This window comes from Phalacrocorax aristotelis, chromosome 3 (assembly GCF_949628215.1).
Source record: "Phalacrocorax aristotelis chromosome 3, bGulAri2.1, whole genome shotgun sequence".
Lineage (NCBI taxonomy): Eukaryota > Metazoa > Chordata > Aves > Suliformes > Phalacrocoracidae > Phalacrocorax > Phalacrocorax aristotelis.
In genome coordinates, this window is record NC_134278.1 from 2,623,828 (window position 1) to 2,645,169 (window position 21,342).

The 21,342-nt window shown below is 43.2% G+C and overlaps 1 protein-coding gene across 20 annotated transcripts in view; it reads left to right on the forward strand.

Moving 5' to 3' along the window:
- HMBOX1 (homeobox containing 1) overlaps window positions 1-21,342 on the forward strand; it is a 127,616-nt gene that overhangs the window by 53,039 nt on the left and 53,235 nt on the right. For all 20 annotated transcript variants that reach the window (XM_075086507.1, XM_075086509.1, XM_075086516.1 and 17 more), the window contains 3 exons: window positions 7,552-8,031; window positions 9,997-10,082; window positions 19,997-20,107. In XM_075086507.1, the coding sequence (XP_074942608.1) occupies window positions 7,552-8,031; window positions 9,997-10,082; window positions 19,997-20,107 (677 nt within the window). The remainder of the gene's footprint in view (window positions 1-7,551; window positions 8,032-9,996; window positions 10,083-19,996; window positions 20,108-21,342) is intronic.

Sequence of the window (21,342 nt, forward strand, 5' to 3'; positions counted from 1 at the left end):
TCTCTCTTGAAAATGGGTGCAACTCCACTGAAAATACTGGAGTTGCAACTGATGAGCATAAGTGTTGGCTCAGATGAGTCAGATCCTTAATCCTCTGTTGCGCCCCAGAATTCATAGCATCAACTACTGTTTAGAAGGCAGCTTTGCTTAATAAGGTGCAAAGCCTTGGGTGTTTCTGAAATATTTAAATTATCTGTGAGTACAAGGAGGTGCACTTGTTCAGTAAGGACAGAAAAGGCCAAAGCTTGAATTTCAGAAGACTAGATGGTGTTATGCCCTAAATGTCCCAAATTTGTTCCAACAGTGCCTTAGAGCTGCACTTGATGAGTCACAGCCTTTCCCTCTGAACGTGTGTGCATGGTGTTTGCACCCTTTACTTTGTGATATATGTCAGCCGCTCTGTGGAACAGCTAGAGCTCAGAATGAAAGCCCCTCTCTTGAGCTTCTTGTGAGAACCAGCTGCGTCCTTTGGGATGGATAACGGTGCGTGGGATGTAGAAAAGGAAGGAGGAGCGCATGAAACTGCTTGGGTCCTTGGATCTCACAAAAATGCATGGAGAGAGAAATAAGCTTGCACAGTTAAAAAATTAACAGACTGGGCAGCTGGAGGCGGCGTTTCTTCGTAGTCACTGGTTCTGATAGAAAGCATCCGGAGCAGTAGTGCATGTGAATTAAGTTGTTGAATATCAGTCCGGTTAATAAGCAAATTATAGTGCCTTTGGAAGTAGCAGTGCCATCCTTAATATCCCTTTTTGCTTGCTGTCTAGATCAGAGACCTCACGTAGAAAGGAAACATAGTACCCCAGTCATCCCAAACAAGGATCCTTACACCGGTGCGTGGCTCGGAGCTGGGCATGCAGAGCCAGCACAGCTGCTCTCTCTGCTATGTTTTTAATAGCTGGAGGACGTCCACCTCCACAGTTGTTCAGATGGCAGTGCTCACTAGTACTGTACGCACATACACACAGGAAAGACCTGGCAGGATAAGGAGTTCAGGCTGTGACGAAGACTGTGATAGTCAAAACACTTCTTTAGTTAACTAGTTGCAGAAAGTAATTTTTTTGCTGAATACTTTGGGATCACTACGTCAGCTGAAAAGCCACAGCTTCACAGTGTTATTTTGCAAAAAAATGATGGTGCTGTAAAAGATAAGATTACAAATTGTGGAGATACTGTTAACAGGACAGTGTAGTGCTGTTAGGGTCTGACCCTGGACCAGCAGTGTATGCCATACGTCAAAGAAGGGTGGAAGTTGGCACCTCTCCCCATCCTGTTTGCCACAGTTGATGTGACTTCATCACAATCATTCTTAAACCAATTACCAGACCTAGGATCCTGTTCTGAACACTTTGGCTCTAGCCCATATCCATATTATGCAGATTATATCAAATATAGGTCTCAGATCAAAAAGCGCAACTCCTTTTGAGAGTCTTGAGCTTTGTCAGAGCTTATTAGATAAAGCAGTGAATTTTAATGGAAATTTGGAGAAGGACCTCTGCAGAAGAGGATCTCTTTGGTGATGCTAGAGTACTTCCTACTCATGAACAGTGAGTAGAAGAGTGGAAAAAAATGATTTCTTGTGATCATTAAAGAGTCCAGAGCCATTTTCTCAAGTGTTAGAGGTGTTAAGGCTGGTGTCTGGCCTTATTCCCAAATGGGTAATTGAATTGCTCTGAACTTCTGCAAGTTCAATTGGACATGGGCTTAGCTCGTAGCTGTTTTTTATGGGATTATTCTGCAGTGTTCCATCACCTAGAAACTTAGTGTCGGGTAAATGATTCTTGTACCTGTGGCTATGATAGTAGGTGAGAAAACCTTGCTGTGTTTTTTCTTACTTTTCTCTGTGAGATGCGGGAAGATAAGGGAAGAGAACGCCTCTGTGTCTGGCCACATACCCCCATGCTAGATCAGTCCTTTCAAAGTAAGGAGGGACCCCCATATCTAAAGGGTGAAATGCGTACAAAAAAGAGGCTGAATAAGTCTCGGTGCTATGACAAGGAAGAGCAATGGTATGGAGAGCAATTATGCCCCTAAACAGCCATCACTCCAGAAAGCGGCTTTAGAAGTGAAAGAGAGTGATGCTGCATCTGGCTGGTTGAGACCTGCTGGATATTTTATATCTGTAGATTTGGGAGGGAAAATAAGTTCTTTTTTATTTAGTTCCTTATAGTTTTCCCTTCGATCTGGTGTTCAGATACCTTAGGTTCCTTTTGGTTGAGCCACAAAAGATAAGCATGAAGTTTTAATGCTTTATAGATACCAAGAGGCAGTAAGTGGAAGCGGGCCACCTTACTTGGGGTGTTACTGCCAGCTTAATGTAAGAAATGTTAAGAAGTTTGATACTTTAAGCTTTCTTTTTGCTGTCAGGATCTAAATAAACTTGGATTCATTCTAAGGGCCGGGTTCAGTTGTTAAAAAAATTTGTCAATTTTAATTTTGAGCTTAATTAGTACTTTGCAGAGGTCTTGCTTTCAAAAGTTCTGGGAGGAAAATGCATGGCGATTCTTCCTTGGTTGGCTCTCTGTTTTGGGTATCTCACTAAGGAAATGTGATAGTTCATTGTAACTGGTGAGAGTTTTGCTAACTGATCAGAAGATACAGCATGTGATTATAGAATCATAGGATCGTTAAGGTTGGAAAAGACCCTTAAGATCATCGAGTCCAACCGCTAACCTATCACTGCCAAGCCCACCACTAAACCATATCCTCAAGCACCATGTCAACCCTTCTTTTAAATACCTCCAGGGATGGAGACTCAACCACCTCCCTGGGCAGCCTGACAACCCTTTTGGTGAAGAATTTTTTCCTAATACCCAACCTAAACCTCCCCTGACGCCGCTTGGGGCCGGTTCCTCTCGTCCTGTCACTGGTGACTTGGGAGCAGAGACCGACCCCCCCCCTCACTCCAGCCCCTCTCAGGCAGCTGCAGAGAGCGAGAAGGGCTCCCCTCAGCCCCCCCTTCTCCAGGCTAAACCCCCCCAGCCGCCCCCCAGCACACTTGTGCTCCAGACCCTGCCCCAGCCCCGCTGCCCTTCTCTGGACACGCTCCAGCCCCTCAAGGCCCTTCTTGTCCCGAGGGGCCCAAACCTGAGCCCAGCATTCGAGGTGGGGCCTCCCCAGGGCCGAGCACAGGGGCACCATCACTAGTGTGGAGGATATTTTGCTACACTGGCAGCAAAGTTTGCCAGAGCTTGACCACAGCAAAGCAGCTGGTCCAGTCTTTGTTCTCAGGAAAAGTGTTTGCTGACTTGATTTTCTCCTGCACATCCCCAATCATTCTGCTTCTCCCTGTCTTATTTTGCTTGTTGTTACTTTTGCAGTTGATTGTATTTCACAAGGAATAAGAGGGGGGAAGCAAATTGAATTATAGCTAGCCAGAGGAGTTCAGGAGGATAAGAGGCTCTTACAGCAATATGGGGGGTGGGTGTGGGGGGTGAGGTAGTGAAGAATATCCATTAATTAATGAGGTGAATGAAATTATGATGATTCTACAATGGCTGATTTACTTAACTGCTTTGTAAATTGATTTTTAAACAGGGTAAGTTTATTAAAATATTTTAAAAAGGGAAAATAACTGAAGCCCTGCTAGAATAATAGTTATAAATAATGTTACTGTAGTTATTCATTAAAAAGTACTAGGTAGTTGGCAATGTTGGAACCTGTTCAATAATACTGAGTTTTGCAATATTTGTTTTGGGTTTTTAATGGAAAATTCCCAGTTCCTGCAGTTGTTTTCCGTACATAAAAGTCAGAAACAATGTTTCTAGATCTCGTGGTTGTGTAGAAAATGAAAATGTGAATAAGAGTTCAAAATCAAGAAGGCCAATAAGAAGCATGTCAGATGCAATGCATGCTGTGTGTGTAAGTGTAAGCAAGGCAGTTTTTACAACTGTGTATGACTCTAGTGAGACCAGCAGTGAGATGCTGTATCTGATTTTGGTGTCTGTATCTTTTTAAGTGTTAAAAAAATGATAAAGAAGTTGTCTAAAATGGCTAGAAGGATACCTTGCATGGACAGACAGACTGCTGGGATCATTGACTTTAGTTTGGGTTTTTCGTTTGGGGTTTTTTTTTTCTTTTCTTCTAAATTACCAACATTTTTCCAGTGATTGTGTTAAACACGGTATAATGGATTTAATCTGACAGTGGGTTTGCTGCTCTTAGATTACTTTCTGCAAGCCTTTCAGCAGTAGTCCGCAGATTAACAGGACTTTGTAGAACGCAAATTGGAAGTCGTTGAATATCTTATTCTTACGGCCTTGTCCAGCAGCCCTTGCATGGGCAACTGAAACCACTGTACGTGCACAGCAGATCCCCGCTGCATCAAAGTGGGACAAACTGGGGGCCAGATCGCTTCCCCACATGCAGCCGCATACGACAGGTCAACCATTTCTCTTGCGTATATGAGCACTGGAGTTCATTATGTGTAATTCACTAGTAATTCGCTAAAGCATACTCAGGATTCACTAAAGGATTATGTATAATTTGCTAAAGTATATTAATTTGGCCTGAGAACCCAGATCTGGAAACTCAGCCCTGACATTTTAGACAAATTAGGGAATATCACCCAAATTTTAAAAGGGAATGACTGGCCGTGGCAACAAACTGCTGCAGGAAATGGTAAGTTTTGTGTCGCTTCATGTTTTTGAAGCCATCTGGAAAGCCATGCTTTTGCAGATGTGAGTTTTTCAGTTCACAGGGCTAGAAGGGCAAACGTTTTGGGTTTCTAAGCCTGTGACAAACTGGGTATTAAACTAGATAATCTAAAGTATGTTTTGGTATTAAACGTCAAAGAGTCAGCAAAGTAGGAATTTTGAGTAGAGGTAATTCTGGGTGGAGGTTCTGGATCATTAAATCCTCCAGTTCAACAAGTACTGGAGCACATGACGTTTGGTGTTGACAGAGAAATGAGCCAGGAAATGGCGACATGAGAAATACAGGTAAGAAATGCCAAAAATGGGTTTATCTCTAAGGAAAGGCGAGCTGACATATCTAGTGAAAACCATCTCAAGGCCAGATGTTTAAGAAGAGGTTTTCTATTAGAAAGCCATGCTACTCAGGGCTGACGTGGGGGACTTTCAGGCTGTGCAGGAGTTTGTCGTGTGAGTCAGTAAGTCAGTGTCACACTTCTTACAAAGCTTGGAGGAAAGGCTTGAGCAGCCCTGCCTCCCCCAACGCAGAGGCCAAACCTAGAACACAGTGTCTGTTTCCAAATGCTCCTTGTCAAGCTCTGAACGTCTCAGTCTGAGATGCGACTTCCAAATTTTAGTTGTTAGAATTCCAGTCAGTTGCTAGTCTACTGCCGCATTGGCTGCTGTGCCCTCCTTTTAGTGGAATAATCCGTGTGCTTGTCTTTTAAAATTTAAAATGGCTTGTATGTTTTCAGTAATCAATTGTCCGAAGGACAGCACATTCCTGTTGGACTGAAGCACTTATATGGCTGTAGTCCGTCTGTCTTCTCACACAGTCATTTTCTTGGATGGGAGTCATCCCCTTGTATTGTCCTCCTGCTTCCTTCTCCCATGTACACACTGTTGAAACCATGAAAGGGATTTGATAGTTGCTTTATGAGACTAAAGATAGCACCTTCTTCTCATTTCCGTATTTTCCAGACTGCAGATGCCATCTTTGTGGATTCATGCATCCTGGCTTTGTAGCACCATGTCCGTACAGCTACATTCTAGCTGCAGCTCTTACTAAGCAAGCCAGTTCTCAGTGCTGGTCTTCAGCCCCAAGGCCAGCTGGCCACATCCATACTACCACTCGTAGCCTTGAGACTGAGTGGCGGCATCCAAACAGAGTGTTCGTGGTTTCTGCTCCATGCAAAATCTTCAAAAAAGCCTGTGAATTGGTCAGGGGTGCACTGGTTGACCAAAACTGCCAAAGACAGTTACAGTGAATTAATAATGCTGCAGATGACACTGTGTAGATGCTACGGTGCCTCCTTCTGAGCACTATTTAATGTACTAGTATTGACCTGGCTATGCCCCCTGACTCAAGGATAGACCTGTTTCCATTGCCTAGTCAGGACTGCATTGTGAGATGTTACTCCCCTGAAGAGATATTCCCTTGCTACTCCCCCAAAACCTAGGGGCTTGGTTTACTGTGATTTATGTATCTGGAAAAAGACTAAATGTAGCAGTTGAAAAAGTTTTGTCGCTCTGTGGCTCCTGTTGGGGACTTCTCTGTGCCAGTGCAGAAATGGAAATGAGGAGTGATCTTCAGAATCTGTGGAGAGAAATAGGCAGCCCTGTCCCTGGAAGGTCTAGCATAATCATGACGGCCATCATCCCTCTTTTGGTTTTCATAGGGTCCTTGGAATTCTTACTTGACTTTCCTGAGGCTGTTGTTTGTCTGCTCTTGCTTGTAGGGATTGTACATTAGCTCTGTCATGTCTCCTGGAGTTTGAGTGATGTCTTCACCCTGCTCTCCTGCAGGAATTGTAATAAACCCTTGACTCATAAGAAGATTCACAAGAAAGATGGAAAATGCCTTGATCTCTTTGCCAAGTTCTGTCTGCCCTCCATCTGCCATCCCTTCTTCTCAAAATCTTGAGTTCTGAAGGAGGTGATCTTGTCATTTGTATGCCATTTGGATCTGTAGTAAGGAGACTTAGGAAGGAAAAGAAATTAAGGGAGCATATTGTGGGGTTTTTTTTGTCAGTTCCATTGCTGGGCTTTGCAGCAAATACATGTTCATTGTTCTGGCACCTTGGGAAGTTTAGGAGTTAAAAATGCTTTTGATGAGCCAACATGATGACTGAGTTACATGAGAAGCCTGCCTTTGGAGGGAAAAAGGCTGTAGACTTATTTCTTTAAATGAAAGCTCAGTAGTAATTGGATGTGCTGCACTTTCCTTGTTAGGGCAGGCGACCTGTGACAACATTTCAGGTTCAAAAGTTACTAACTTCAGAAACGGGACTTCAGTCACATCAACTTTGGTCCTACAGGCCACTAGAATTTCCGCTAGGTGTGGTTTTATCTTCTTTTTTCAAGGTAGCAACAAAAAAAGTTAGGGCAACTCAAACTCTTCGTACTTAAGATTCGAAAGAGTTGAGATTCGTAAATCTCATGTCATAACTGGTTAAAACTTCTCCAGAAAAACTCAACCTCTGGCCACAACCTAACAGTTTTGGAATCTGGAATTTCTGTCTGGTGGATACTTAGCAATGGGCAAAATTTTGTCTGAAATCAAGTTGCATCCTTAATTACTGAGCAACCACTGTCTCTATGTAGCAGCAGTTTATCAAAAGCAAAAGGGTACCAGCTGCAGGTTTATTGCAGAAGGTGTGGGGAATGCTAGTGGAAGAGAGAAATGTTATTTGAGCACTTCAAAGAAAAGAAGCCCTTCTGCTACATAGCGAGACTAGCTTTCATGGGAGGTTGCCTGCTGAGCTTGTTTGGAGGTGGACTATTGAGCTGCCAGCTCTGTCATGTGTGTGACTTAAAGTTTTGGACCAGAATTGATCTTTCCTGCACGTAAGGTACTTTCCACATACCACAGAGAACTATTAAACTGAAGTATTTGCTTTTACATTTTCCTTGTTTTCAGCCTGCTGGAAACCATGTCTCACTACACAGACGAACCAAGATTTACCATAGAGCAGATAGACCTGCTTCAGCGCCTGAGACGTACAGGAATGACCAGACATGAAATCCTTCACGCGCTGGAAACCTTGGACCGTCTTGATCAGGAGCATAGCGACAAATTTGGAAGAAGGTCTAGCTATGGAGGTGGTTCCTACAGCAACAGTACCAACAATGTCCCAGCATCTTCCTCTACAGCCACAGCTTCAACACAGACCCAGCATTCTGGGATGTCCCCATCACCGAGCAACAGTTACGACACCTCCCCACAGCCTTGCACTACTAATCAGAACGGGAGGGAGAGTAACGAGAGGTTGTCTGCGTTCAACGGGAAGATGTCACCTACCCGCTACCCACTTGCAAACAGCTTGGCTCAAAGGTCGTACAGTTTTGAAGCTTCTGAAGAGGACTTGGACATTGATGACAAAGTGGAGGAACTGATGAGGTTAGTAGAAGTCTTTGTAAAAAGTTTGGAAAGTCAGAGTGAGAGGTCCCTCAGAAGAAATCTGCATGGTGGAGGACTGCTGTAGTAGTGATAGGTGTTATCGAGAAAGCAGGAACTGCGTTAGACAGCTGTTCCCCTGCTAGTTCCCTAGTAGTCGCCATCTCAGTACCTCTCACCTGCCTCTTAGTCTTGTGTAGACAACCCCAGGCCATGCGTGGGTATCCCAGAGTCTGGTTCACCGTTGGAATATTTTTTCCTGGGCTGAACCAAAACCTGAAATTGATATTAGCACGAATTTTCTGCCCTACTCTTATTCAGAAGCCTTCCAACTGAGTGTTAATTCACACGACCTCTCCTCCACTACTTCACACCAGTTGTAGTTCCTTCTGTATATAGGGGGAGTAGGGAATCTGCTGGGTGAGTGCTTTCCACTGGGATCCACAGAGCATGTATGTCATCTGTTTGTGGCGGGGCTGACTCTCTGGGTTTTGCACAGTCTGCAGATTGGTGTAGGAAAATACAAATAATAAAGAAGGTTTCAGTGAGAGCCAGTTGTTGGGGTTTTTGGTTTGTTTCCCCCCCCCCCCCCAGACTGACCTTCCTTTACTTTTAACAGCTTCCTTTTCAGCATTATGGCAAAGATGAAAGGAGGGGATTATACTGCTGAGGATGAAAGTAGAGTCAGTGGGCTCGATAGCAAAAAGAAATCAGAGGAAAGGCCAAATGTCTCAAAACAATTTTGGTCATAATATTGGAATGTCTTTTTTTTTTCCCCCAAAATTGCAACATTTTATGAAGTACCTATGAGAGAACTAGGGTCCATGAGCTCCAGGGTGAAAATACATGTGAAGTAGTTTGGAGCTTCAGGGTAAAGGTGTGGCTTTTGGGGGAGAGGATTAGAGATGAGCAATAAGAAAAGCCGATCAACCTCATTTACTGTCGGCTGCAGGATGATGGAATAATGCAGGGAGGTGGTGAGTATAGCGGTATGCAGGGGTTCCCGTTGCTGAAGTTTAATCGCTCCTTTGAGTTTTGGGTTCCTGTGCAGTAAGTCTCAGGTAATGCTTTTAGTGCTTATTTAAACTGAAACTACTTTTATTTGCAGGCATATGGAAGATGAGTGGGGGGTACAGAAATAAAAGTGAGCCCACAACGTAGCATTTATTTTGCATTTACGTGTGCAAGCTTGAATCTGCCCTGAATGCTGCAGGGGCAGGAGGGAAGAAGGGGAAGGGAAATTACCAAATAATAAAGCCTAATAAAGTCTGGTTTTAATTGTCTGCCCTTCTCAGGAAGGGAGGAAGAGGAGGGAAAAGTGTGTGTTCACTGCAATTGAAATTTGCTGCATATCACGGTCCCTGTGCAACCTCCAAATTATTTTCTTTTTAGCACAGTTTTAGTCCCTTCTGAACTATCTTTGCATGCCTTGTAAAAAAGTCATGCAAAAGCTTTAAATAACTGGCACTTGTTCATTCAGTGCAAGCTGTGGACTAAGGAAGTAGGGGTGGGGGATAGAGGTTGCAAAATCTTTTCTCCTTTGGGTCTTTTCCTTGGAAGGCTGGAGAAGGTTTGTGTATGTATATTCATTTGTGTAGCTAACCATGCGGGCCCCACTATCCTTTATTTTTTATTTTCGTGCCTCGTTTTTATGCCTGAGGTTTTTATGCTGGTATGAGAGATTTATTCATCCCTGTGTAATGAAACTTTGTACATTCCATATGGCAGTGCTGCACCTAATATGAATTATATAGGACATGAGTCATCCATTCTCCTGCTAGGGTACTTTGATCAAACGTGACACTTGTTAAAAGAAGTGTCCACCAGTGAGGCACTTTGACTATTTTAATGCCTGCCTTCCCCACTCCTCGTCCCCTAAATAAAGGAAATAAAGCCATTTTGCATCTTCAAAGTGCACTTTGGTCTGTCCGTCTTTTTGTGTGTTCTTCTGGTTTTTTGTTTTGGTAGGAGGGACAGCAGCGTGATAAAGGAGGAAATCAAAGCCTTCCTAGCCAATCGGAGAATTTCCCAAGCAGTTGTTGCACAGGTAACAGGTAAGAGCTCGGGGAGTCCTTTCTTGATTTTGGGGAAACTGTGTCTAACTGCCTCTCTGTGCACGGTGCAGATGTTGGAATATTGCTTGGCTTTCTGCATTGCAGTGCAGATCTGTCAGCTTAGTCATGATAATGTATGCCTTTGATTTAAGACCCATTGTCCTGCACATCATGGCACTTCCCCAGTGAATCACTTTTTCTTTTTTTTTTTTCTTTTTTTTTGTGGCTTGTGCTAGCAGATTTTATTTTACAGCATTATAATAAGCCCGAAGTTCTTATCTTAAAATGAAAACGGTTTTCCTTAATTCTTAAATTGTTTGTTGAGTGCGGCAAATAGATGCATATCTGCATCTCTGTATATGGAGAGAGAGATATGTAATATGTATTTATATTATAAAATGTATATGAGTAAGCACAGCTATAGCTGGTATCACTACATCCAGGAGCCAGATTATGATAGTTTGAAGTTTTTGAATCACTTGCCTTTGAGTCACAATTAATGAAAATCAGATGTGAGGTTGAGGGGATAACTGTATTAGCTCAGATTTTACCTAGAGGGAAAAGTAGTTCTCTTTTTTGCCCTCAGCCCTGTGCCTTCTGTCTCACATTCAGGACAAGCGAACAGACTGCAGTGATATCACTTCTTCCTTGGGTGTGTTTCCAGAGCTCTACACAAAGAGTAACAAAGTCTTACTGCTCCTCCATGGGGCGCGGTGCTATTAGTTCTCTTTTTGCAGGCTCACACTGCTTGTCCGAACAGCGTAGCTGGTAGCATATTTAGGATGAAGACTCGACAAAATATGGATAGCTCGATCCCCTGTTATACCTATAACATCTACTCATTTTTAAACCCAAGCTTGAATAAAGATCTTGAAATAGATCGTTTTTAAGTTTCCTTGATGACTAGGAATGCCAAACCAGCAGGAGGGAAGTTGTTCTTTTATGATATTTTCAGTATTTGAAATGTCATAGGAACCCATCTGTCTGGGATATCTGGGTTTGCAGACACGCGAGCAGTTGAGGTAGGCAGGCAGAAATGGGTGCTTGAGCCATGGAGCCAGGAATTCCTTCCACATCCCCAACTCTTCTCTGTGATCTTGGGCAAAATTACTTGTCCTTCCCTGGTTTCAATTTCATCTGTAAAATGGTGAGATTAACATTTTGTGTAACTCTGAGGAATGTTATTAAGCCTTATCAGATGTTAGCACTAGTACTTAAAAAATAAATGTTAAGACTAGTTACTTAAGTTGTACCTGACCTCTGAAGTTTTGGGAGTTAGTGGGTCACTCCCCTACTTTTGTGCAGTCCTTGCCTGAATGTAGTCCTGGAATAACCCATCTCTGAATTAGCCTCTGTATAACACCCTTCACGCCTACCAGCAAGTCAAACTAGCTTCCCCTTCAATAGGAGTAATATGAAGAGGAAAAAAATTGCAGAAAGAGGGTCTTTCCAAAACAAGCCAGCTTCCTTTTTTTTTGTCAGTGGGACTATTGCATGCATGGCTGTTGAATCAGAATCACCACACCAAATCTAAGACAGTCTGTATCAGTAAAAGCAGCTGATCTAATTGTAATTAGCTTGGTGTCTCAGTGCATGTCTTGATACCCCTGCAGGCAGACTGTAGGAAAGTCAAGACCAGGCTCTTCACACCTGATCATTTTGCTCCTTCCATCCTCAATTTACTGTCTTGGATTTCAGTTGTTAAAGTAGTTACGCTGGCATTTAGCCTTTGGGAGCTTTCACTGTCTTTACCAGGCAGTTCCTCCTATGAGAAAATGGCACCATCCACTTCATACACGGTTGACATAAGTGTCACACCCATCCTGCTCAACCCTTCTGCTTAACACAGAGTCACAGAATGACAGAATCCCAGGTGGGAAGGGACCTCAGGGATCATCTAGGCCATCCTTACCAAGGAGAGCCCAGCCTAGACAAGACAGCCCAGCACCCTGCCCAGCTAACTCTTAAAGGTGCCCAATGTGGCTGAGTCAACTACTTCCCTGGGGAGATTATTCCAGTGGTGACTGTCCTCAGTGTGAAAAACTTCCCTCTGGTGTCCAGTCAGAATCTCCCCAAGAGCAATTTGTGTCCATTCCCCCTTGTCCTCTCCATGGGACTCTGTGTAAAACGGGAGTCTCCATCTTCTCATCTTCTTTATAGCTACCACTTAAGTACCGGTACACGGTGATGAGATCCCCTCTGAGCCTCCTTTTCTCAAGGCTGAACAAACCCAGCTCTCCCAGCCTGTCCTCATATGGCAGCTTCCCAGTCCTTTGATCATCTTGGTGTCCCTTCTCTGCACCCCTTCCAGCCTGTCCACATCCTTTTTGTACAGCGGGGACCAGAACTGCACGCGGCACTCCAGGTGCGGCCTGACAAGCGTTGAGTAGAGTGGGATGATGACTTCTTTCTCTCTGCTGGCGATGCCCTTTTTGATGCAACCCAGCATCCTGTTGGCTGCCTTGGCCGCAGCAGCCACTGTTTGCTCATGTTGAGCTTCCTGCCCACCAGGACCCCCAGGTCCCTTTTGACAGAGCTGCTCTCCAGCCAGGTGGATCCCAGTCTGTGCTGCACTCCCGGATTATGTTTTCCCAGGTGCAGGACCTTACACTTGTCCTTGTTGAACTTCATAAGGTTCTTGCTGGCCCACTCCTCCAGCCTATCCAGATCTCCCTGCAGAGCAGCTCTCCCTCTGGAGTGTCTACTTCCCCGCTCAACTTGGCAGCAAACACGGTGGAGAATCCAGAATGTACTCACACAGCAATCAGAGAAAATATTACTAGGTGTCTCTTTTGAGCCTGTCAGTGGGACAGAATGAAGACTGAACTAATAGCACTGTGTTATTGTCTTGTTTTCAAGCCAAATCAATGGGAAAACAGGTAGCTCTAAAGGTTAAACAGCTCCGTCCTTTTGCAGCTGACCCTGTAGTGTTTCCACGGACCTTTTAAATGAGAAAACAAAAGTGGTGGTTTGCACATGATGGAGTTTCTCAAGCAGAGAGAGCAGCAAGGCTTGTGCTGCACTGTGACGCACCAGGCTCGTCCTCCCCCTACCCTTTGCAGCTGAACTGTGTCATCCTCCATATGCTCTGTGGGAAGGTCTACAGGAGCTGATTCATTTTAAATATAACCCGTAGCCTTGTGTAAGCAGATGTGTAGTACTTGTGTGCCACTATTAAGTACGTAGTTAGGCCTTATCTGAAAGAAATAGTAAATCTCAAAGAGATGTTTGAAGGGACCAGATTAAAGAGTGTGCTCAGCACTACTGGGAGAAACATCAGCTTCCTTTCAAAAGCACAGTATGGTGAAGAGTGACTGAAAATAGCTCAGGACAGAGACCCGGAGCAGAAGGCATGTGTCCCAGGGTCTCACTTCCAGAGACGTCTTAGGCCTGATGAGTGCTAGCTGACTTGCGTATTCTTCAGATGTATCCAACATCCCTTCCCGTTCAGCTGTGAAACAGGCTCCTAAGGAAGGCCTGAAAACCACTTTTGGTTCATTAAAAAAGCAGTTTATATAGACAGAGGTAATGCTTTGCAGAATATATGATCCCAAGTGGTATTTACAGGCTTAGTCCTACTGGTAAAGCTGTTCTGTAAATCATTCAGTAAACAAGAGGAAAAATAGATGAATCCAAAGAGAGGTCAGTAGCAGATGGTGTAGAGGAGGACTATGAGAGTGACACCGTTTCAGAATACTCTTCAGCCTCCAGCAACCATGTCTCAGGGTCCTCTTTATTATCTTGTGCATTGAGGTAGAACCCTGTTCTGGCCAGCGAAGAGGCCGTGAAAGAGCGTGAAAGGGGGGCAATTCTGCAAGAACGGATCGGCAGCCCACAGAGGCCAGTGTGCTTACAGCCTCCGCCACCGTTCGTTGTAATACAAACACAGCAAGCTGTGTCTGGAGGCTGCAGAGCGGGTGTTGGGCATGTTTGACTTGCCCATCCGCTGGCTACCACCCTGCATCAGCTGGGAGTCATTTTGTTTAGCACTTGAAATAAATGCAGAGTAGCGTGGTGTCAGCTTTTAGCGTTCGTCTCTTCTGCCCGGGGAAGAGAGGCAAGAATGAAATGAAGTGAAAAATTTATGGCTGGCTCTGTCCAGAAGGAGAGTTGTTTGGCTTGGCTACCCATGCTGTCAACTTCCTCCTTTCAATCTCTACCAATTTCTTTACTACTCTAAAAAATGGTGGGCGTGTGTGTAAAGGGAGGGGAGAGTGGCACGGGGAGGGGACCGGAGTAATAGCGCATCTCAACAGAGTGATCCTAGACCTTTAGCTAGGAACCTAAAACTTTGCTGCCTTTTCTTAATTACAGCTGGATTTGAAGTCGGCCAGATGGGACATACGAGTGATGAACTTCAGCTAAACCAATGTATTTGCATGTCTTCAAATTGCAGGTCTTGGACTAGCTCATCAGAGAGCATAGTGTTTCCCCTGTGCTTATGATCGTATTTGTCCCCATTCTGTATCTTGTCATGTTCTGTCCTTGGTGCAGGAACCTCAGCTGCAACTTCTGTCCCTTGAAACTTCTGTTTTACCTTAATTCACAAATTCTTCAAGCCATTTAGGATTTCATTCAGAAATATCTTTCTCCTTTTTCTCATCTTAATTCTAATATTGCAGTGCACTTACAGAATACGCATTCCTACGTCAGCCACAGCTCTGCAAAGCACACCGGGCAGCCTTGCATTTACAGACTCTGCAACAGTAAACAGCTTTTCCTCTTGTTTTTCCTGTGCGGCAGCATGAGGGGATGGGAAGTGGTGGAGAGGGAGGATACGTGACAACGGAACACAGAGCTGAAGGTTAAAGTCAGCTGTTGCAGCAGAACAATTTTTTAGGCTCTCTTAGTCTTTATAAAATTACCAGAAACTTTAAAAGTCATTTAGATAATGAATCTGACAGGGAAAATTAAACCTGGAAGACGTTCTGCAGGGATGCCTTGTGTACTGAGAGAAGAGGGCAGATTGGAAAATAGTAACAGAGTATTAACTGGTGACTTGAAAATAAAAGGATGATTGATAAGAAGGAAAAACCTAGCATAACACTTATTAGTGCTGGTCCTAAATACAGGAGCTGCTTTTTATAGAAACTTTTTTAATGGTGTCTGTAATAAGATAAACAAGAAGCACTTGGGTTGGGCTCTGTATAAATAATCTCCTACTGATAAGAAAAATGACAGTATAAACAGGAGCTAATAATAGTTCCTGCTGAATTTCCTATCTTGTTATTTGAAGCTCCTTTTAGCATAGCTGCAGCTTACTCGGGGGTAGGTATTTAGCCCTAAATGTGGCAGGTGAGATGCCAAATTTTTATCAACAGTAATTTGAAGTCATGTGCTGCAATTTGCTTTAATTGCCACCAGAATTGTAGCTGGGTACCAAGTAAGTTACGGTCAGAAGGCAAGGATAAAGAGGTAAACGTAAACTTAGTAAGAGACGCTGCCTCTTAGCTTCCAAATGTAGATGGAGGGCAGGGGAAGTGTTTTCGGAAACTAACATCTTTCTGTTATGTACTACAGTAAAGGAGAGAGGGAGGAGTATGCAGAGATGAGCCCTTTGCAGCCAGGCGACACGCTTTGATGCGTGAGGCCTCTGCAAGGTTTGGAAATGTTACCTTTCCTATTTTTTATACACAGGGAGTGAAGGAACAAAAGCCCCTTTACTTTCCTGAGGTCACGGTGGAAGCGGGCTGTGGCAGAGCAGGAACTTGAGTTCAGATTTCTCAATTCTAAGCTAGTCCCATAAAAACTAAACCACTATTCAAAAAAAAAAAAACCACAATAAAATGCAGAGGTCATGGTGGTGTTTTTTTTTAAAAATACATAACACACAGAGCTTTCCAGTGTGCAGGTGTGCTAACCTTCCCAATTATTCTGCTTGTACAGTTCAGCCCTGTCCTACTGTCTCTGTCTTAACTGATACGAAATCTTCAGGACCTGGCTTTATATTAGGGTAAACACACGCAGCATCTAGCACGGTGGAGGGCAGCCTTGAAGCACTGCTGTAACCTAAATAAAGTCCCTTAAGGTTTGGAACCTACACTCAGGGATGCTGAGCAAATGCAAATACAAACGAAGTGAGACTTAACTAGTTCCATTGTGAAGAGAATTCAGAAGATCAGTGAATTACTGATAGTCTGAAAGTTCAAGAAGCTGGATTTTGAAAAACATTTTCCTTTTTTTTTTTTAATATACTCACAACAACACAGGAAAAGATTTGTTTTTCTATGATTTTGATCTTTGCAGGTTTTCTGTAAACAAGCTTTGCTAATCTCCTAAATTGATAGATGTCCTTTGCAAGCACATGTTATGAATCTAGGACTTTGCTTACAAACTGAAGAATTAAAACACAGTCACTTTCTTCTCCAAATCTGATGTATTCCAGGTGCTTCTAAAAATCTCTCCTGAAAGAAACATTAAAGAAATGCAAAGCAGAGTCTCTGAACAAGTCTATCTGTGAAGGTGAAAGCCAGTTACCGAAGACTTGATGAGTAGCAGTTTTGAGGGTTATGAGCAGATTTGTACTGCAGATACCAGTTGCCTTCTCTTGATGATGCATTTTGTCATTTCTTTTATGTATTTGAAAGGGAAACTTTCCCCCCAGATAATTTATGTAGGAGAGAGTGGGACTGGCCAGAAGAGCATGCCTGTGCTGTCATCACCATTTTAGCGTTAGGACGAGTAACCTGCTATGGGAGGGAGTGTCGTGTGATGCAAGCAGTCAACAGTGGAATTGCTGTAATCCTTTGTGTTTGCCACTTTTTTCCTTCAGTATTTTCTATGAGAAAACTAGTTGTGCTCGTTACCATGTGTTCGTGTCCCCGCTGATGCTGAGCCCGGAGGACGGCAGTCTTCTGTGAGGGCTGTGGTTCAGTTTGAGAGTGAATTTCCTCAAGGCAGCTGGATTTTCAGTACTCCAGAGAACTTACTTCATTAATCTGCTTCTGGCAGCAGGATGATTTCTTTTTTCCTGCCAGTGCAATTTCCTAAAGTAGCGTGATTACAGACAATGTGACAGGATGGTACTGGTGGTAGTAGTAGTCGCTGTCCCTATGAGTCAACTGTATAAAACCCACTTGAGATGCAAGAAACTCTGATGTGACAATTTGGGTTGTTTTCTTTTTCTAAGTGAAAGCGGTGAAGGATGGGTTTGTGATTAAGACACTGTACTGGGATCTAGGAGATCCTGGATCAGTCCTTCTGCTACAGACTTTGCATGTGACCTTCAGTCAGTCAAGCTGTTGGAATATACATTTTTGGGGCCTCTAAACTGGACTGATGCACAGATGAAAGATATTTTATATCTTTAAAAGCGGAGGGGTGGTATAGGAAGAGGAAACCTCGAAGAAGCTCGGTTGTCACCACAGATCTGAGAAACAAGGAAAGAGAATAATAAAAACCAGAAAAGAATGATAGGAAATGAGACTTCAAGGGTCTTCTAGAGGTCATCCACTAAATTCCTATGACCATAAGCAAGATGAGCTGCCTAAGCTCTACCTGACACATTATCTGGTTTTGTAGCATTGCTATAGAAGTTTGCTAGCCAAAGAGCAAAACAGGTATGGCCTTCCAGCTAATGCCAAAAATGCCATGGACTGCAGTGCCTTTCATGAGATACCGTCCCAAGTAGCAATGCCCTGAGAATTTATAGTGCATGCGCTGAATTTGTACATCTCAATGTCCTTTACAAAGCTCCGTCTTGCCAAAGTGACTTTATAAACTGCGAGGACTCGGAGGCAATGTGGACACGGCAATACATAGCTTGAATCTTTTGGCTCCTGCTCCTTTGCTTTGTCTCGAGGACATTGTCTGAAGTGGCTAATGTCTGTACTGCTTTGGGACAGTCTCAGGCAGCCGCTTGAGCAGAATTTGGATTTTCCTCTATACAACTCTTGTTGAAGACACTTAACCTCTATTTATGATTTTTATCTAATAATGCTTTGCATTAATATCTTACCCAAACAACTCAGCAACTACTAAGTCACTGCAATAAGGGTAAGTGGACTGTAGTAAACAAGTAAATTAATGGTGCCGTTACCCATTGATTAATAGGAGCCATGCAGCCAAAAGCAGCGAGACACAAGCATTTGTGTCCCACGGCACTGTGTTAAAGAAATAGCTTTTATAAATCATAAGAGTAGGTGAAGAGCTGCAAATTTTCAAAACCTGGTCTTTTCACCGGCGATCAGACGTCTGGATTGCACAATCTCAACTAGGCTGAAGCCTTGCTTTGGGCTGGAGAGTTTTATCAACTTATATTGACTTCTTTTGGTATGAACTTGTATGCTTCCACAGTTACTTGATGTAAACTTGGCAGAATATAAGGTTTGCGTTAGGCTGAAAAATTCCACTTTCCTGGTAGTATAAACGTAATTGTAAATCCCAGTGTGGCCCCTGGGGGTAGTCAACTCTTGACTGCCCCAGCTGTTCCTGAACTCTTTCAGTCGTGGGGCAAAGGCAGTCTCTGGGAACGGGTGTTAAGACGACCAGTAGATGTACAGGAAACAAAACCAAACCGGGGTATGTTTGGTGGGCAGACCTCTGTTGGAGAGCAGTAAGCTTCTGCACTTGAAACAAAACACACCTATCCCTTTTCCCCAGAACAATTAAAACTTCATAGGCTCCAGAATTCTGTATAAGGAAAACCAGTGAAGAGCATAAACTCCGTGATTCTGAAAATCTGGTTGGAGTAAACCCACCTGAATATGACACCTGAGAGTCAAGTATAGTCTTTCTAAAGTTAAGTTTCTATGTTCAGTGTGAAAAAAGGCATAGTAAAAAACCCTCCATTAGAAGCAGTAAAACTACAGGAGGTTGTTTTTCATGAGTTAAATATGATTATGAGATCTCACAAAAACCTTGACGCATCTCAAGAGGGGAGAGGTAGTTCAGTTTCCATGTGAAAAACAGCCTTCTACCTGCCGCAGTATCATCACCAAGCAGGTGGTGGCACAGGTGGTGTTCAGCAGTATATTGTTACTTGGAGCACCTCCTAAAACTTTAGTTTTCAGGAGAGTTTGGTTGCTGTTAACCCTTTCTAATAGCTGAAGAGCCTTGTGGAAAGCCTAGGGGGGAGTCCTAACTTAAGTACTCTGTTATTCAACAAACGTACATATTTTTCAGTATTTTCAAATGTTCACCTCCTAGTGCACTTTTAAACCTCTTGCTTTAGTTGGTTTCTCTCCTTTTAATCACTTCTTTTCCCTTTCTGCATTGATCCTTCATTCAATGTCATGCTTTGGAAGTAACTGTATTAACTTCTAAGGGTTTTTCCCCTTTTACTGTTTTCTTAGAAGGCTTCTTTTAAAAACCCTGGAACTGTTTGTCCCTAATCCTGCCTGGGTACCTAGAGCTTCAGTCCTGCTTTGCTGGCAGACAGCTGCCCTGTTTTGTTTTCTGGCCATTGTTACAGCTGCTGATAGTTGGTTTGCTCCATTTCTGGGCTGATTTGATCTATATCATATAAACTGTTTCTACGTTTATCTCCCTTCTTATTCAAACATTGAATGATAATCATCTCTTAAGTATCATGATTTATATATAATAGTGGGAAAGGGACTTGTTCCCATTTCACAGATGAAGAAATCTAAGAATCTGGGAAGTTGTAGGCGATTCAAGTCAGTGGTAGATTTGGCTTCCCACTTTGTACCGACTGTGTGTGTAGGCTGATTGTGCTGATTCCAGGATGTACCTTGACTAAGGCTGAAAATAACAACAGGGAGAAGGTAGAGCAGGCAGGGACAGGGCAGGGAAGCTTGAACTCTCTACTTTTTCTGTGATTGAAACATTATGAGTTTCCTGGGCTTTGTAAGACAACACCTTTTATCAGTATATATACCACTTTAAAATGTTTTAAAAAGAACAAGTTTTCTCTTCCTTTTTCTCTCTTTTGTTTTGTTCTGTTTTTTTTACAGGTATCAGTCAGAGCCGGATCTCCCATTGGCTGTTGCAGCAGGGGTCGGACCTGAGTGAACAAAAGAAAAGGGCATTTTACAGATGGTACCAGCTTGAGAAGACAAATCCTGGTAAACAAATACAGCCTAAACATCTCCTGCTGTTTTATTTATGGAAAAGAAGACTTTTGTCATTGGCTTTCATTATCACTGATCATTCACTTCTTGGTCTGTACACTGGAGAGGTACTCCCTCTGAACAGTTTACTTTTTAGGAGGGTAGGAACAAATCTGTGCTTTGCTTTGCAGCAAACGATCCAGAGCTGGAGCTGACTCATCCGTAGCTGCCTGTCCAGCTCCGCGGTCACGGTTACTCGCCCTGTCCTCTCACCGCTAGCTAACTCTGGGGATCAGAAAGCAGTCAGCGAGGCTGTAGTCAGCTAACATGAAATGTATGCTGAGGTTTTTAAGAATGAACAAATAGAAAACATTAATAATGGCTGCATAATATAAAGTTGCAGCAAAAACACCTGCATTTCGGCAGAGAGGAACTTTGGGATAACTTCAGAGGGTTTGGGGTTGGATCTCAAGCTCATGGATGGGATGTTGATAGTTAACGGTGATAAGCTGGAGATATCTCTCAAATCCCACCTGCTTCTCCAAATCTCAAAATAGATCTTAAATATAAAAAGAGAAGTAAAGCTCCTCATTATCTTTAACTAACCAGCAATCTTCAAAATCACAGTTGAATTAATTTCCTTGCATTGTTCCTCTCCATAGATTTTGTTTGACCACAGTTCTTATTTTTCCCTTTAGCGGTTTTATTGTAAAGACCAAAATATTTACATTTAATTTCCTTTAAACAATGGCATGATTAAATTAACTGTGTAATTGTTTTCAGGAATTTAAGACTCAGGCTCTCTAATGTGAACTTGGCTTCAATATCTAGAATTCTATTAAGAAAAATTCCAGTGAAAACAAATCCTCAAAACTTCTGCTTTGTGTGTAAGATGAAAATGAAGAGGCTCCAGCTGTCAGTTGGGCTGCGAATGCTTTAGCTTAAAGTTGGGTGGGTTCAAAGCCATAGCCAAGCCTGTCCTTTTTGTTAAGCATCTAGAAAATTGCTTTAAAGAATGAAAGTGCCAGGGGTCGTGAGGTGCCGACGAGCTGCGGGGATCACTGAGAAGCCTTGATTTACCGGTGGCTGGAATTGTGATACCAAGGATCAGCAAAGTGACCGGATACAACCGTTCAGTGTCAGCTGCTTTGAACGCCTCAAGTTGTACCCCATGAAGTAACTCTCAGCCATTTCTCTTTGATGGAAGGTACTGCCTCCAAAAGAGTGGAGAGAACTCGAGGGTTTTTGGA